The following is a 19,339-nucleotide window of genomic DNA, read 5'->3' as shown; positions in this document are numbered from 1 at the left end:
TTTTGATTTGATTTGATGGACACTGCTAGTATCTAGGAACACTTAAGAAAATAAGCTATTCATAAACAGTTGATAATTTTTTTGCAAGACAATAATATAAATGGGACCTGAAAATACTGATTGAGATACATGTATGTAGTAATGACTAAAAAGCAGGGAGTCTGACAGACTCCCTGCTAGGATATGTATTTAATGAGTGTAAAAATATAAATTCCCTGTGTGAATCTGAAATACAATCTTACTTATGCTTTTGTCTCTAGCTCACCTAAAACTTTACAAGGAGGGACCACCAGGTGGGTGGAACAGTGTAATGTTGTCCGTCTGTGTCTAGTCTTTGGTCTCTTTTGTTGCTGTGAAGGCACTAGTTGCCTTTCCTTGATGGAATAAAAATGGTAGAGGCAGAGTCTACAGTACCTACCACCATTCAGGACTGAAAATTTAATAAAGACTTACAGAAGGTCTTGTAGTATAGATGAGGAACCGTTTTCAGAATTCTAGCTTGCGTCACTTTGGTTTCAGTGGCCACCATCTCACTAAATTGAGTGGAATTTAGGTTGATTTACTTGACTTTCAGATCCATCCCATAATGCTGAGTGTGAAATTTTGCAAAATTAAGATTTGAAGACTGATTGGAAGAACATCCCAATTGAGAACTGGTGTATTACTTTCTCTTCTTCTTCTTCTTCTATGATTTTTCCCCTCATTTCTCTTATCTGTGAGCAAACTCCAGGTAAGTGTAACCCATTTTAGAGATAATCTAATATGCCTAATAATTTGACTTGTTATAATCTGACAGTGCTTGTTCTAAAAATCTTTGAAGCAAAGACTGCAGTGCCAATTGTAGCGTAGTGAAAATTGAGCTGGAAAAGTTCTGAGTTGGTTCTCCATTGTGAGGTGTATCTTATATAAAACTGAGGTAACAGCTGAATTTAAGGAAAAAGACAAGGTGAAGTGAATTAATAAATGATGAGAAATATTATAGCATCATACTTTTACTGATACGAATAAATATTACTTATAATAAATAGGAATTGAAGCTTTTTATACAAGAACCAAATTTGCCCTGTTTACTAGTTTAGTACTAGTCATTTTGGAAGGATTAGAGGGATGATAGCTTTTTACTTTTCCATAACCTTGATATATTTGGACACACTGGTCCTTATTCAAAAGAAGAGCACATTTAACATTGCTAAAGAAATACAATAAAATCCCATTGAAAACTGTGTGAGGGCTAATTAGATACTAACTGATAATGCCATTAGAAATTAATCAGTAGGGATGTCTTTTTAAGGAAAAGGAGATTTAATCATGCTTTAAGAAAGGGAATGAATGGTATTAACCTGATTTATGGAAGTTTATTTCAGATATAGCTCATGCTGTATCTTTCTGTATTTTCTTGTATTTTTTTTGTATCCCACCAAGAGCAGGACACACAGAGCCTTGGCCGTTGTTGAATTTCAAGCGAAGCTTAAGGAACTTAACTTGTACAAACATGCATGACTTGGAAACTCCTTTTAAGCACCTCTTTCCAGTTAGCCAGTTGTTATCATCGAATCATAGAATACTCTGGGTTGGAAGGGACCTTTAAAGACCATCTAGTCCAGCTCCCCTGCAAGGAGCAGGGACTTCTTCAACTAGATCAGGTTGCTCAGAGCCCTGTGTTACCGAATGTGTGATAACTAACTGAAGCTGAGTTGGAACTCGGTTTATTTTTAAAGAGGATTTCTGATAGTATTGTTTTTTCTACAGTGACTTGTCACTTCTGCAGTTGCTTGCTGAAGTAACTGACATAGCCGAATAAGGCATGTTTCAAAGCATTTACATTTTTCTGTGTATGTGGAAATGAAAGAAAGGAACATCTTCTGGAAAGTCCTTCTGTGACAACTGAGATAGCAGGGGGCTTTTGCGGTATTTTAGGTGAAGACACCAGTTTAATTCTGGTCTCGTGAAGATGGTGATTATGTGTACTTTTTATAAATGTGCTGCTTTTTCTGATACTGAGTTTATAATAATCCATTACATACATACAGTACTCTGAAATTTCAGTCTGCCTTTTTTTTCTAAAATAAATATTTGAATAAAAGCTTCCTAAAGACATTCTCGAATTATGAAATACCAACTTCCTAGTGATTAAAACACCCTTTCTGAAGAACAAGAAGTTCTTTGAGTCCTCCTTTTAGTGTAACGTATTGCCCCAGTATCTGTAGCCTGTCTTGTCCTTTATTTCTGTAAGTTAAGAAACTGTCGTTATACTGTGTATGGTTGATCATTATTTCTTTATTCATTAAGAGTTTCCTGTTCTCATGCTTTTCAAACAGTTACAGTATAGCAATCTGCTGAGATAAAACTTTCTAAGAATTAAGACTTGTTTTCTTTCTTTTTGATCCTTTTTTTGTAGTTGAGTTTGGAATACTAGATGTTGGTGAATATTGAATGTGATTATTTTACAGGACTTAGAAACAAACCTTATGACCAGGTTAGACTCTTGTTGCATTGTATCACTGAAGAACAAGTTAGTCCTTAATTCTACCATGAAACACTATTTCGATGGCAAGCGTGCATCATATTAGAAGAAATAAATCCAAAGGACTTTGAAGCCTTGTCCTATTCCCTTTGAAGTTTCATAATTAGAGTCCACTCATGTTTGTTACAACTGCATGAATGCTTCTTAGGAAGTAAGACAGTGTTCAAACATTTTTGCATTAGTTAAAGCAACTTAGACTGGAATTTGTTAGAATTTCCCTGCACATACCATCGATGATCTTAGGGTACAAAAGTTGTGTTGTCTATATAAACTGTCATTAAGCGGACTTCTGAAGAGTCTGGTCTGACAGACTCATCTCTCCCTGACAATTAACTTCCTAGCATTTCCCATTGCTCTAACTTGAAGTAGGGCCTACCTTGCAGGACTCTGGTGGTGGTGTGGAGGTCCTAGAAACACTTACGTGTTTAGTGTTACAGGCCACTCTTGTGATTTGCTGCCTCCTTGGAGACTGGGCAAACAAGCAAGCTATTACATTTGCCCATTCCATAAAAATATCGTATTTTTTCCTTATAAATAATTTTTCCTACAGTTGTGTGTAGGCAGAGCTAAATATAGTATGAATGGAAGTAAAGTTGTGGTACTTGCTAATATTGACTAAATCTATGGGTAGCAGAACAGGATCATGACTTTAGTTTAGCTGATTGCTCCAGAAATGGTGGGATTTTTTTCCCAAGCACCTTTTAAAAATAATACAGTTAAACAAGGAAATTTCAAATGTGTTAATATAAACTAAAATTTAACAAGCTAATCCTTAGGAAAAAGATAAGATAAAAACTGTACCAAAATACAAATCTAGAATCATAGAATCATAGAATGGTTAGGGTTGGAAAGGGACCTTCAAAGGTCATCTAGTCCAGCACTCTGACATCCCTGACTAGATCAGGTTGCTCAGAGCCTCATCCAGCCTGGCCTTGAATGTTTTCAGGGATGGGGCATCCACCACCTCTCTGGGCAACCTGTTCCAGTGTTCTACCACCCTCAGTGTAAAAAATTTTTTCCTAATATCTAATCTAAATCTATCTCCCTCTATTTTAAAACCATTACCCCTCGTCCTATCACAACAGGCCCTACTGAACCGATATAGATGAAAAACTAATGAGATAACAAGTTCACATCCAGAATAAAACTATATCTGTATATCCATAAATTGGTGAATTATAGTTTGAGTTCAGGAAAAATAAGGAAAAGGTTATTAATGGAGTACAAAACTGCCACCTAGTGGAAGTGGCTAATTTTACATTTTCACAATCTTCAGATTTTCAGGAAATCAAAGATCTATTTTCATGTTACAGGAATGTATAATGTGTTTACTTATTATGGAAATTATTCCTAATTTTCTTGTTTGAAACATAATTATATTTATCTACAGTAGAGAATAATGTTTCAAAGTAACAATATCCAAAAAAGACAATTATCATTTTACAAGAGATAACATTTAATGTACGGTGAATACTGGAATGCCTATTTGAAGCTAGACTTAAAAAAGCTCCATATCTGTCTTGTACTGGGAAGCCCAGCACTGGACACAGCACTCCGGGTGTGCCCTCACCAGTGTTGAGTAGATGGGAAGGATTACCTCCCTTGGCCGGCTGGCAGGACTCCTCCTAACACTGCCTAGCCTGCTTTGCTGCAAGGGCACATTGCTGGCTCTTGTTCAACTTGGTGTCCTCCAGGTCCTTTTCTGCAAAGCTACCTTCCAGCCAGTTAGCCCCCAGAGTGTACTGGTGCCTAGGGTTGTTCCTTCCCGGGTGCAGGACTTTGCACTTCCCCTTGTTGAACTAAATGAGCTTCCTGTCAGCCGATTTCTCCAGCCTGTCGAGGTCTCTCTGAATGGCAGCATGACCCTCCAGCTTGTGAGCCGCTCCTCCTAGTTTTGTGTGCGAACACTCAGGAACTCCACACTCTGCGCATATTCATAAATGAACTGGAAAAGTGAGACTTGAGAAGAGGAAGCTTGCAGCTGGTATGAAGTTAGTAAGAGTAGTGAAGATAAGTTAACCTGAATGAAAATTTAACATTCTCTCCTCAGAATGCAAGTTTTTTTTTCATGAGAATGAGAAAAAGCTGAAGATTAAAAAAAAAAAAAATCAAAGTTTGGGGGACAGTGCCATAAAATAACAAAGAAAATCTAAAGTATAGAACTATTACAATATGCACCTGAGGAAAAAAATCCTAAATACATGTAGAGAATATTGAACTCTGATCTGATTATTACTGTTTAAAAACAAAAATGTTAAATTAGATCTTGGGAAACGTCAACTTAGTGCTCAGCAGTGATCAAAAAAAATTGAAGTGGTAGGAAATAGTAGGAAAGAAATAGAAGATAAAATCTTCTGAATCATCCTGATGCCATTTTATAAGTGTCCACATTTTTAATTTCACAGGAAACTGTAGTTTTGTCAACTCAGGGTACAGTAGAACTGTAAAAGGTTCAGGGAACAGTAGCAACTTTGATCAACAATATGGAAACGTTTTCCTTATGAGGGAAGCTGATGGTAGACTTATACTCTTTTAACTGGAGAAGAATCATTCATGGAGGTATATGATGGACATCTCTAAAATCATAAGAAACAGCAAATGGTGAAATAGTGAACAGTCGTTCACTCTTTCTTCCAGCTCATCCAATTAACTGAACAGGTGCAGATTCAAAATAAATGAGTCTTTACCTGATGTGCAATTAATTCTTTCCTACAGGACGTTGTCTGCTTGCAGGGGTTTTTAAATCAGCAATGCATGTTCATGGAAGAGGAATCCACTTGCAAACTGTTAAATATGCAAACAACTTCTCTGGTTTAGAAAGTTCCTGAATTGCAAATCAGATTGCTGGAGGAATGTACTGGAAAAGTACTACTCCCTTTTTGCCGTTTTTTAATTTTTCACATCACCTGCTTTTTGGCTACTGAGACAGGATATGAGGTGAAATGGACTTTTGGCTTGTCTCAACAGACATATAATTTTGCTCACTATGAAACAAAATTATTTTTATTTCACACTCACGCTACTCTGCACTGTGGCAATTCTCAACTTACCTCTTCCAGGGCCTGTAGAAATAGGAACAAAAATAGTCTTTTCATTGTGCCTCCAAAGTTCTGTAAATAAGGAATATGTGAGACGAGTAATCCAAAAGTAAGATGGTTTTGCATAATCCGTTGCGCTTTGGAGTGTCTTTTGGAAACCGAATCAGTCTCTGATAAGAACTTCAGCTCCTTTTTTTCCAGAATTCTGCTGCTTTAGTGGTCTACAATGAGCTTACCTTTCCAAACTAGATATTTTCTTTTACTTATGTAGTTATTTTTTCCCCTATTATGCCTTGGTGCAGCTTTCCTGCAAAATCTGATTGACTGGATAACCCCCAGGTACCTTCATTGGGTAATAACTATTCCTCTGAAAGTGATCTGGATAGAACTCAGAACCTGGAAGAGTGATTTGATTGAGAACACAGGCATCTCTCTGTCCTGATGCTATGTGAAGAGAGGATCTTTGCGGTTTAATGTTGATGTAAATTGTGCATTGGATGCAAAATACATATGACGAGTTCTAGAGGCACAAAGTAGGAATGTAAAGGGTGAAAGTGCAGAAAAATGGTAGCGGTGGTGGAAGGGTCGTTTTGTCATTATTATCATTCTCGTGATAATGAGGTCCAAGTAGAGTTTTGGTCTACCTGATAAATCTGTATGGTTAGCAAGACAGTGTTAGATACCCATCTTATCTACTGAGTATGGCAAAACATGGGAGTAAATGGAAATTTAAGAAGCTTTTAAAATTTTTTTTGAAGTTACTGATTTATTTTTACAACTGTGTAGAAAAGGGAAAGCTGCGTATCTTTGGTTTTCACCAAGGCCTCTATCCAGCTTCCCATATACTTTACCAACTTTAATATTACTTTAAATGTAGTTCAGTGAAACATTTTTCACTAACCTGGTATTCTGGAACACATTGCTAAGTACCAGCAGATTTAAAAAACATTTGTATTTATTTAAGATTTTATAATGTATATCTGCTTTATCTCACCATCTTAGAAAAAACATCCAATTTTATGGAAGTTTGCTTTAGCTGCAGTGGGTTATAATTATTGACTGAAGGTAGCATCAAGTTGTGTAAGAAAAGTTTATGCCTGAATGGGCAACAAATTCTATCATTTATTACATTTTTCTTGAGGTGGAATCCTTTCAAAACAAAGGAAAAAGTAGTAAATTGGAAGTAGTAACTGAAAATTAAGAGTTAGAGCTGGTTGGAGCTGGTTGGAGCTGGATCTGTGCAGTAAGATTGTTTACTTTTTTGCTTGTTTGCCTTACATAAAGGACTAACATTTTTAGTTGTTTTCTCAGTAATTAAACTCTCATTTGCCTGTGGTCATTTTTCAGGACAGGAGCACTTGACATCTGGTTTGTATCTGATTTGTTTGTTTCAAAAGCCCTTTAGAATAATATCTACATTAGGGATAGCTAACTTATTTATGCCCTACAGCCACTGTCTTCCCGGCAGGCTGTTTGGAGACCAGGCAAGTACAACAGGATATTTGTACAATCAGCCTTCTGTTATCCAGCGTAATGAAAGACTAGAAAACCTCAGAAAATACAATCCCCCTGACATTACACAAACTAGAGAATGTGCTGGCATGGAATACCTTGTGACACAAGATCAGCTTGGATCTCTGAAGTAGTGTGTAAAGAAGAGAGAACCAGGATCTTGTCAGCGGTTCCCAGTGCCAGGACCAGTGTGAGCACACATTGAGACACAGAAGGGTCCGGCTAAACATCAGGAAACACTTTCTCACTGTGAGGATGACTGAGCACTGGCACAGGTTGCCCAGAGAGGAAGATGGGGATGGAGATTCATGGAAGCATTCAAAAGCTGGTCGCACATGGTTCTTGGCAGCCAGCTCTAGCAGCATGGAGTTGGACCAGATGACCTCCAGCAGCCCCTTCCAACCTCAGCCGTTCTGTGATTAGAAGCTGTATTTCCATGTCAGTCCTGAGGGTTCTTAAGGTATTGCAGCACCAGGAAGTGGAAGATCATACAGTTCAGTTGCAACCTTATATCTCAGCTGGCTCTGAGAACTATCCACATATGTTCATGTGGATGAATACAATAATTATGCAAGAGTCAGACTGGCTACACACAGAGCCATATCAGATTTCTTAAACTCTGGCATAGTTAATTTGTAACCTAGACAAATCACCCATTGATAATTTAGAGTTTACAGTTTTCTGTATTGTTTCTGTAGTATAGATGAATCTGTTTTGTGAGTTAAATGCAGGTTAAGAACTCGGTAGTTTATAAAGTCTGACCTATATTTTGTTCACAGTACAGTTTCTTCCATTAATATGTCATTATTGTTTACTTTGCTGTTGTGATTTTAGCATTCTAACCAGCATCCCAACACCATTGCGTAATTAAACTTTATTATTCTGTTGCCAGTATGTTCAGAAACTGATTTTTTGGAATTATATGGATGCAATTATTCTTTCTAGTCAAATTCTTCAGTGTTTTAATGATTCAGATTGCCATCTCTGTGTGCAGGATATTTTCTTAGGAGGTTAACTATCCTTGTACAACGATACCAAATTAAGGTGACTACACAAAAAAATACGAAAGGAATGGAAATGAGTTACTTTGTATTATACAAAACTGTAATTGTGATGTGATTTCTTTTTCATTATAGTATCTTACACACACAAAAAAAATGTTTGCTTGAGAACAATTGAAAAGATACTTTGCTGGATGTGAGCCTCTATCCAATAGATAGGTTTTTCTAGTTAAAAAGGAAACCTAATGATAGAAAGAAACAAAAGCTTAAGCTATAGAATGTCAGTTTATTGCACAGTAGACAATTATTAAATATGTTACAGTGTATCAGTTTGTGATACATCTGCTTTTATGCGGTAGCAGTGTTTTAAGTAATGAATTAGGTTTATTAATTCTTATAATCTAGTACTTTCTAAGCATATTTTTAAGGATAAGTAAACCATAAAAGAATTGCTACTCTCTACCTCACCTTTGCTTTAGAACAAAGATTAAAGAAAGCAATCTCTAGAACTTTTTTTGGAGCTTTCAACTAGGAGAAGTAACAAAAAACATGTGCTAACTTAAATAACTTAAAATGATGGTATCTTGCAAAATGTCTGTCACAATGTCGTAGTTCAGCCCCGATCAGGACCAGACTACACAGTCTCTCTCTCACTCCCCCCACCTTCCAAGAGAACAGGGAGAGAAAATATAAGGAAAAACGGCTCGAGGTTTGAGATAAGGACAGGGAGAAATCCTTAAAGTTACCGTCAACTTGACTTGGGGAAAACTATTCATTTATTACTACAAATAGCAGGGTAATGAGACAGAGAACAAGATAACCTCCATCCACCCCTCCCTCTTCCCAAGCTTAACATTATCTCCATTATCTCTACCCCCTTCCCTCCCCCCCCCCACCCCGAACGGCACAGGGGGAAGAGGGAATGGGGGTTGCGGTCAGTTCATCATACGTTGTTTCATGCCGCTGCTTCATGGTTGGGGGAAGAACTCCTCACATTCCTCCCCTGCTCCAGAGTGGGGTCCCTCCCACGGGCCACAGTCCTTCGTAGAACTGCTCCGGCGTGGGTCATCTCTTCCACGGGTGCAGTCTCTCCAGAACAGCTGCCCCAGCGGGCCCTCCACGGGCCACAGCCGCCTTCAGGCATCCACCTCCCCCGGTATGGGGTCCTTCACGGGCTCCAAGTGGATCTCTGCTCCTCCGTGGACCTCCATGGGCTGCAGGGGGACAACCTGCTCCACCATGGTCGTCACCACAGGCTGCAGGGGAATCTTGGCCAGGAGCCGCATTACTCCTCCCCCTCCTTCTGAACTGACCTTGGTGTCTGCAGCCGTTCCTCACAACAGGCTGGTAGGTGTCTCTCCGGATCTTTTTTACATCTTATTCACTTCTCATCTCTTCTCCACTTCTTGCAGCTGGGCTGGGCTGAGTCGGGCCCAGTCGGCTGCCTGGCGAGAGGCCAGAGGGTGAGGCCTGCAAGGCCCATGAGGCCTGCGCCTCCCCCTCTGCGCCTCTGACCCCGCTCAGCTTCTTCACATCTTCTCTTCTCTCTTTTTTTTTTCAGTTTTCCCCTTCTTAAATTTGTTATTGCAGAGGCGTTATCACGGGACATTCTGCTACCAATCGGCTCGGCCTTGGCCAGCAGCGGGTCCGCCCTAGGCCCGGCCGAGTCCACTGAACAAAGGGGAGCGACTTCTAGCAGTTTCCTACAGAAGCTACCACCTTAGGCCCCCCCTCACTAACAAAACCACGACACACAATAATGACATACACTTAATTTTTTAGAAGTTCTTTAACTTTTTATGCTGTGTTATGTTTCATCCATGGGGATTCTTCCAGTATTCTATGACTACACAAACATTTGTACTAATACAAGAAAATAAGCAACAGAGGATTGGGAATAGGTAGACATAGTGAAAAATCCGCTTCTGGTGCCAGTGCAGGTCTGTATCAGCGTATATGAACTATGACTGTCTTACCCAAACCCCAGGTAATGTTAAGCATTGGACAATCCCACATATCAAGTAGGTCTTTTGTTAAGACAGATCTGTAAATCTATGTCCTTGTGTTAGCCAAACCAAGAACTGATTGTTAGCAGCACTTTCAAAGCCTGGTGTTTACTTCAGTTATCAGGTGACCTTAAAGAGCTAAACTTCGTGTTGGGATATTCATAAGGTTCATGCCCTGCAAGTTGAGTGAGTGCTTCACAAGCTGAGGTGCCAGAAGGGTCACAACTCTTTCTGAGGACATGAGGCAGCTGATTTGTTAAGTGCTGTTTAGGTGAATGGATAAGCAGAGCCTGTCCAGAGGGAATATCAACCAGTCAAAGGAATTATGCAGCAGAAAATCTAGAAGTCCATAGACCTAACTGGTTGTGATTCCAACAAGGCAGTCAGGCAATTTTCCCATGCTGAAAAGCTCTAAGTAGAAGCCCATTAGATAAGAAGGAAGAGTTTAGATAGATAATATTAGCAGTTGGAATGACCAAAGTTTTTTATTTTGTGTCTTGTAAAATACCAATCTCTTTCCCTTTTGATTTTGTATATAAGTTCAGCTGCTTGCATATAGCTTCATCTGCATTTGAAAAAACTAACTTTGCATTAAAACCTTCCACAACTTACAGATTTCAGTGTGATGACCAGGTTATATTTTCTTTCCTCTTTCCTCCATGTGCTCTCAAGAAGAAAAAAGAAAAAAAAAAAGAGAAAAAAATGCCTAAGCACTGGAATATTTTACTGACCTGGTGCTTTGGTCCACGCTTTGATGTTCTAATGCTGTTTTATTGGTTCTACTGTTCAAGGGACCATGCAAGCCCCTTAATGTTAGAGAACATTGGCAGTAAAATTTAAAGTCTTTGGACTATTTTCAATCCTTGTTTAAATTAGAATTTGATTCCTTTTTTTCAGTCGAGGAAGCAGAAGCCAAGTCAGGGAGCTGGAAATACACTTTTGGATGAATTTTAATTTGGAAGCAGACAGAAGTGGGGCTTTGATGGTCTAAGAATGAGCTCCAGTTGCTTGTTTAGGAGGGCTGTAGCTTCTGGGCCAACATCTTACAGAAGACAGGCTTCTCTTAAATCATAATGCAGCTGTAATGAAAGATCTTCTCTTTCTTGGTCTGGCCAAATGTAGCTGTGGTATGGATTGAGAGAAACCATAGCATGCGACCCAGGTTCTAGAGGTCCATTTGGTAAATCTACACCTTAACATTATAGCCATCAGTAAACCCGTGTTACCCCAGACTTGTCATTTTTTTCATTGCCAATTTAAATTTCTCTGGCTTTAAGTTTCATGCTTTCAATTTTGTTATACCTTTGGATTTTGTTATATTCTCGTTAAATGGAAGAGCTATTTAGTACTCTGTGAAGGTACGTAAACCCTGCAATTAGTCTTCATTAGATAGAAATAAGACAAAGAATGCTCTGTATCTTTTTCTGCTGGGTACTTCTCCAGGTCTTTGTTTGTATTTGTGATTACTCTTTTATCCAATTTGCCTATGTATAGTGATTGTATGTTTACAGTTCAGTTTAAATGATTGTATTTAATGCATGGGTTTTTTTAGAATTCGGGGTGTGTGTGTTTGTGTGCATTTGTGTATAAGTCATAATATTGAGTCTGCTCCACATTTATCTGCAAAGCTACAGCAAAACCAAAGTTTCCTCCTGTTATTTCAGTCCGATGTATCTTCCCCCCATTTTCCCCTCTCAGCATGGAAGACTTCTTTGCTTATCCTCTGCTCTCAGAAACACCGTGGAAAATCTAGTTGTGTGATGTTAGAAAATAAGGCTAATTACTGCGTTCAGATTTTTCTTTTCCATCAGCATTGTTAAAGGTCTTTTATTTGAGAGCCTACATCTGCATTCTGGACCTGGTAGTGTTGTATGAAATATATTATACTGAAGATGGCATGTTGTTTCCTGACTCTAATGGAATTTACTTTTTTTTTATTTTTACAGAATACCAAGCTGCCATTTTGCATTTAAAGAGGGAACACAAAGAAGAAATTGAAACATTAAAGGTATAGTTCTATAATTATTTTCTTTTCTTTGCCTGACTAGTGCATTTTACAGATTTTTGTAGTGCAAACATATACTTTCCACCAAATGTCAAGAATTTGTTTCTTTCTAAAAGTTGTTTTCAGTTGACTGCCAACTCAGTTAAAATTAATCTGGTTAAAATCCATACATGCACTCGTACATGATGGCAAAAAGCAGTTTTACATGTTTCCCCTTTGTAGTTTTGCTTAGTGTTGTACTCTTAAATTCTTCCCTGTAACTCAGCAGTGCAGTACTTTTACGTTTACTTGTTATATAAAGGCACTGGCATTTAACTACTCACTGTTTCTCAATGAAACATCCTTCTGTCGAAGCAGTTTTCTGTAATTTTAGACTGAAAAATAAGCCATTTTTATCTGAAATTTTGTATTGAATACTCTTTATTGATGTCTGGTTTTGTAAGTGTAAACTTGACCAACTGTCTAATTGTCAAATCAGAAATAACAAAGTTTAATGTTAGAACTCACTTTCCTTTGGCATGATTGACTACACTAAGCAAAGTAAAATGTTGTGAGGAAGTAGGGTTTTTTTTCATAAAAATAGGAACTTAAATAGCAAGGTGAATTTGTTGAGCGGTCCTAGTTTAAAGAAAAATTAACAGCATGTTCCTTTTCTCACCAATTGTAAGGTATTCTTAAGCGCAGCTGCACTGTGCTTAAAAATCAAGTCCATATGCTAAATCCACAGTATACAAGTCATCAAGTACAAAACATTCTATGTTTTTGTCATCAAATAGAATGGAAAAAGACAAATTTGCTAACACAGGGAGTCTGATAATCGAGTATATTCATAGATTCATAGAATGGTTTGGGTTGGAAGGGACCATTTAAAGGTCATCTAGTCCAACCCCCCTGCAAGGAGCAGGGAATTTTGATACATTGACCATGTCATTAGGCAGATCACGTGTAGTAATCATCAGATTGGTACAAGTACAGTATTTGTAGTACACAGACTATTTTTGTCTTTGGGTTTGCACAAAGGCCAGGGCATAATGGACATAAAACCTGTGGAGCTGAGAAAGCTCAGTGAGGTCTTGTGGAGATGAGATGACAGGCAAAGTCTCTGGTGTGTGCAGCATCTCTTAGAATACAGCAGTAGTGTACAATAAATATTATTAATAATAACTCACACAAATAATAGCATAACTCTACCATAGAAGAATAGTAGATGCATGCTATGGGGATTTACTCATTTTGAGAGGGTGTTTCAGAGAATACATAGTCTCAGTGAGAGAGAAAAATGTGTGTGTGCATCTCTGGCAACCCTGGAAACAGTAGAGGCGAGGGGAGACAAGTACTGGCATGCATCCGTGAAAAAGCGCACATCTCTCCAGTTTCATCATTTGTTAAAAGAATGTTTGTCTTGCACATTTTATTTTCCAGAAGAGTACATTTGAAAGGCACTGGAGGAGAACTAGATTAATTTATTTACTGCTCGTAGCTTTGGATGATATAAGCATTCTCTTTTAAATCAGGTTATTATTTTTTATCTGGATAATTTGAGTTTTCCTCAAATATCATCATGTCTTTATGATTAATTTTGTTTATGTTATCTAATTTAGTAGTAAGGAAATTGTGAGTGAGTTGTTTCCAGAAAAGTGGAATTGTGATGTTACTTTCAGGATAATATAATCATACAGAAAATTATGAATATGTAAATATAATTAGAAATGAGATAAAATGCAAATATTTGCTGTCCATGATTAGTAGAAGACTTACGCACTCTTAGCAGCAGTGTCCTACAGATCATGTTTTCTTATATTGCGTGCATTTGGCGATTATTTTCATGTTTGCTACTGTTCTATCTTACACTATGTAGTTACAAAGGCAAACCAGAAAAGGTGATATGAATGATTTGGAGGCCTTTTAGGTAGCAGCAGTGAAGTGTAAGGTCTAAATCATGATGATCAGAAAAATAATTGATTCAGAAAAATAATACTTTTGTTTATTGTATGCAAAACATAATTCAAACAAGATTTTTGGATTTCCATTTTTGAGTTACTCTTAAATTACTGGAGCCCTTGCACAGAGTTCCATTTGTAAGACCGATGATATCTGAGATGTAATGTGATTTTTCATTTTACAATATTGAAAGACATAAAATCTTCCTATACGAAAGGCCAGTTGAAGCAAGTATCCTGTTTCCAGCAGCGGGTGCTTAGAAAGCACGTATAAGAAATACAGAGTGTAAGGGTAGTGCCTTCTTCCTGTATGCAGCTCTTTGTTTTGGTTTTTTTTTTTGGTGAGTCTAAGTGTCTTCATTGTCTCTTCCTTGTTGCTTCTACTAACACTGCCTCCATGCCCCTTCCTTAACAGTGTGCTGCTTGATTTTTGGACCTCAGCCCAGCCTGGTATAAGACATCAGGTTCGGGGGGGGCGGGAAGCATAGTGACTAAATTACTGAGAAATGTTGCCCTGGTATACCATTTCCAGCAATTAGTGTTTTAAGAGTTTCCCGAAACAGAGTCTGCACGCAGGTTATAACATATAGTCCTGATGAATAAATTACAGTATCACGTGCTTCCGTGACTTCTGACTGCTGAGTAGTGTTCCTGTTGTTTTTCTGGATGTCCTTGACAATGAGTTCCTTGTACTAGAATGTGGCCCATCATAGATGCATCCTTTTTTTTGTCCAATTGTTTTGGAGCTGTTTATTTTTCTGGAAATTGTAGAATGCCATGTGAAAATTGCTATATAGTGCCAGACTAATAATCTAAAAACCACTTAGGCTGAAAATATTGAGTTGCTAGCTTTTAGTATGTCCTGTGGCCAAAGAAGGTCAACACTAAGTTATTCATTTTTGTGAAGGGAATGTCAAAGCTTACTGCAGGACGTTAATTTTTATAAAAGGTGAAATCTGAGAGTCAGATGCTGCTATATGGTCCTGCTGCTTTGATAAATCATAAATTGTTAGTTCTGCTTCTAAGTTTCAGTAGTTTTCTAAATGAAAGGGTATAATTGCAAACTTTTTTCTTCTTTTTTTATAGCCTGTCTACTTTAAGAGGTTCTTTTGCCTGTGTTCCTGGTGTTCAAACGTTTTAAAGAACAATTTTTTTTCTTTACATCTCTGTTGTTAGCCTTTATTATTTTGTCTTTATTTTCAAATGAATTTTTCCTGGGTTTTGTGATTCATTTAAAGATTATTACTTTTCCCTGAAATTGCTTCAGTCTGTAATATTTAAATATAACAGCAAAGGGACATTATTTTTGTATATTCTTTATGCTACCAGCGTTTGCACTGGTAAAAATGGAATGCATTAGAGAGAAGGCCAGACATTGTCTGTATGCTCTCTTTCTTGCAACTTCTCATTCTATGAAGGAAGGGAAAGATACATTTTAAGATCAACAAAAATATGAATTACTACATACTGCTATACAGATAGACCTTTACATTATAAAATTTAATATGGGAACATACAGGGAGGTAAAATTGTGTCATAATTTAATGTAATAACTTGTTGCATTTTATTCTTTAAGGATATAATAGAAAAATATGGTGGTAGATATCCCAGCTGTTGGAAATGCTTGAGGTAAATGTGGTTTTGTACTATGCACTGAAGGTACCTACAAACAGAGATTTCTCTGAACCAGCTCTTTTGCAACCTGATCCAAACCGATATCTTGTGTTTATGAAGAAGGTTGATCATCATGCCTTCTCTAGAAAATATTAGGAGTGAGACTCTTTATTCTTTGTTATTCCTAAAATGCCTAGAAAAATCTTAAGGAGCCCTGGAAGGTATGTGTAGGGGAAAGTTCTCAAAAAATTATTAAACTGTCCGCTGAAGGTGAATGGAAGCAAAGTTATGGAGAATCTGTCCCTTGAAACCTGTATATAGTGGCTTATAAGCGAGAGATCTGTTTACTCTTCAGCAATAGAAAGTGTCCTATACTTCTGTGCTGTTTCTTTTGGAACTTATTTTTATCCTTGGCTATGTGAATGGAGTTTGTAATGGGTTTTTATTTTTTAAGATTTGTCGTTGCTGTGTTCCTTTGCTATAAACTTTTTATGGAATACTCAGAGTACAATCAGAGCTTTACCCAAGCCGCCAGTTTGAAAGGGTCGGTGCTGATTCTGTAGACAGTTGAAGTTGCAGCGAATGTAGCAGTCTTAAAGGATGCAACACAATCCATGGATGAGTGCCAGTGATGTATTTATTTTATCTTGCCATCTTTATGGTAACACAGAAACTTGAAGTTTTGCTCCATTTTTTGTTATCACGTGAAATCAATACTAGTCATGTAGTGTGCATATTAATTAAATTATGATTACAACATTTGTTACACCAAAACAATTATTGAGGAATCTGTGCCGTATCGTAATAAATAACCATCAGAATAACTCATGACATCTCTTAATGGGTCCATTAATGTACGTAACTCTACTGAATCATCCACATGAAGATAATCTTTAGAAAGGGTGATATAGTGGAGATAAATACTTAGTTTTTACCCATTTACCTTTGACTGCATTTACTAGTTGCTATATTCAAAGCATTTCTTGAATTTTTCACTTACTATTTAGAAAAAAAAATTGCACAATATGTTTTTAAGACATCAAACTATTTCTGTTCTTCTACGACAACTGTTTATTTTTTCACTTTTCCTTCTCCTGCCGCTAGATGGCAGTTAAGACTGCCAGAATAAATTCCCAGAGCACGTCCCAGCTTCTCTCGCTGTGTGAGGACTGCATATCTCCTTCTAACCTGTGAGAGCATCTGTGGTGGGAACACCCAGCCCGCTATTTATGGAGCTGGCACAGTCTTAGTTTTAGGTCAGAAATTAGCGTGCACGTTATGGAACTAGAATCAAAGTTGCTCAATGGATAAGTAGTAGCTGTCATCACCTTGATAGTATTTTTCCCTACACAACCAAATCTACAGTATCTAATAACCAATTAAGTAGACGGCAATCAAAATATTGTAAATGGGCTGCTGACTTCTGAAAGGAAGGAATTAACTTGAAGGCAATGTTCTGGTTGCAGTACTTAATAGTTAATCCAACACGTAGCTGCACAAGGGTGCAGCATACTTTTCTTTTTTTTTTCTGTAAGTTCATTTGATAAAATGAGTTTAAAAGTTAGTTTTTTTCCCCCTAGTTTATCTTTCTTCCCTTTAGCACAAAGCTACCAAATACCCCTTCATCTTCGGTTCCATGGATGTTGAATACTGCTTTTGGAGGATTGCATCAAAGTTCTAAGCTGTCTTATAACTCTCTACCCTAGGCATGGATCTTTCTCTCTGATAGAGGTTATTAGGCTGCCACCAACTCACTACATGTTCGCAAGCTGAGAATAATTGCATCTTTAGCCATTAATCACAGGTTTTAATAATAATAATACCATATATTATATGATTTACATTATATTGTATACTCTATAAGAAATAATCATAGATAGTTGATAACAATAAAATATGAACTACAGCTAGCTTGTAAATTATACAATAAATATTATATAATAAAATAGTATTTCTACATCTCTCAGAGTATCTCATTGCAAATTTTAGAAAGAAATACTTATAGTTGCATCTAACACCATTATTAACATATTATTTAAACTTAAGAAATAGTGAATGGTAAGATAGTTGGTAAAATGAATGTGAAAGGGAAAGTTATAGCACCAGTCAAAATTGTCTGATAATTTCAAAATGATTAATTTCTATTTTGTGCTGAGACCACAAAGGCATAAAAATATCTTCTCAGTTACTGAGTGAGGTAATAAAGCTTTACCTATGTGACAATCTTTTCATTCTTTTATAAACCTGTTTTTATGTGTCTTATGCTTCACAAATCCTTCCCTGGCCCTTTGTCTTTTCACTTTCACATTCATTTTCTCTCATAGTCAATGTGCTTCCATTTGTGAATGCTTCCATTACTCTTTAATTATAACATGAGTATAACAAAAGGTGTTGCTTCTCCCTGATACATTTTGAAATTTGTAATTTGACTGTGGGAGGCAATCGTGAATAGTGTTGAAAGCTATTATATGCCAGAATGCTCATGAAAAAAGTAATTTTATAGAAGTGTGTGATTTCACTTTTATTTTGACCATTTAAAATGCCTTTCACTTATATGTAAAAGTGAAATTTCATTTCAGCTTCAGAAAGAACATCAGAAATTAGATCCTTTAACACCAAATCAAAACATTTTAAAATATTTGAATTGGTCCAAATCTTCTCTTTTGTAGATAGCATATGACAAAAAAAAAAGTGGAATTTTTGTAGTATGCTATCTACATACATAGCATATTGTTTCAATTGACTTAGCGTCAATTGAAAAATTTCTGACCTGGATGCTGTTAGGTAGAAATCTTTTATCATTCCTTTCTGGAAAAAAAATAATTTTTTAATTCCCCCCATCCCCCTCAGTTTTGTTTGTGCATATGTTAATCCTTGCATAGGATGAGGACTTCACAATTTGTCAGAAGTCACTACATTTTGAAATTTAATGTTAAAATATGGGGGGCAATGATGAATAGCATTGAAAGTTTTGTTATGCCACAGTACTTAACAAAACAACATTGAGGAAGTGCATAATGTGCTGACTTTTGGTAATAAAATTTTGCTTCAGGATGCTGAGATTGTTGGTTTTAACCTTTACAAGATGAAATGGGTCCGTAAGGTGGCTAGCTGCTTTGTGTGTTCTTCACTGGATTTTCATGTCCCAGCATGCACAAATAGAAGAAAATCTCATCGTGTGTGCTTCAATGTGGTGAAGTGGAGTTGTAGCTCAAAGGAGCAGCCAAGGTCAGTGAGGGTTTATTAGTCAGTCTTTCCTAATGAGCTGTTCAGGCTTTTTCAGCATTTCCATGTGGTGTTACTGATGAAGGTCTCCCAGCTTGTGGTTAATTATTGATACTGCTCTTGCCTAACTAACTGAAGTGTTTCAGTCTTTTGTGTTTAGCTGCTAAATACATAGTTTCACCACTGTGTGTGTACTGTCTGTCTTTATGAATCTGCTTCTTGGCTACTTTGTCCTCATAAAGGAGTTCTCCCAGTTTATTTTGGAGCCTCTCTGCAGTGCAAGACAGTGAAAATATAAAGATTGAGAAAAGCATTAAAAATACAAGAAAGAAGAGACTGAAAGCCTATGAAATTGTAGTAAAATATCAATTTCAGTTCTCCTAAGGTTCCCGGACAATGGGAGCAAGATTATCTTTAAAGTATATTTCCTGAAATAGAAAAATTGCGGCAGTGCTAGAGAAGGTAGATTAGCAG

General features: G+C 37.1%; 1 protein-coding gene across 4 annotated transcripts in view; it reads left to right on the top strand.

Moving 5' to 3' along the window:
* Positions 1–19,339, top strand: part of FMN1 (formin 1) — a 178,999-nt gene that overhangs the window by 55,871 nt on the left and 103,789 nt on the right. For 3 of the 4 annotated variants that reach the window (XM_086748668.1, XM_086748667.1, XM_086748671.1), the window contains one exon: positions 12,028–12,089. In XM_086748668.1, coding sequence (XP_086604794.1) covers positions 12,028–12,089 — 62 coding nt within the window. Of the gene's footprint in view, positions 1–260; positions 294–12,027; positions 12,090–19,339 lie in introns of all 4 variants that reach the window. The other variant, XM_086748670.1, reaches the window with a different exon arrangement.

Source organism: Chlamydotis macqueenii, chromosome 5 (assembly GCF_036417535.1).
Source record: "Chlamydotis macqueenii isolate bChlMac1 chromosome 5, bChlMac1.mat, whole genome shotgun sequence".
Lineage (NCBI taxonomy): Eukaryota > Metazoa > Chordata > Aves > Otidiformes > Otididae > Chlamydotis > Chlamydotis macqueenii.
The sequence above is the reverse complement of the archived record's forward strand: the minus strand, read 5'-3'. Positions and strand labels throughout refer to the sequence as shown.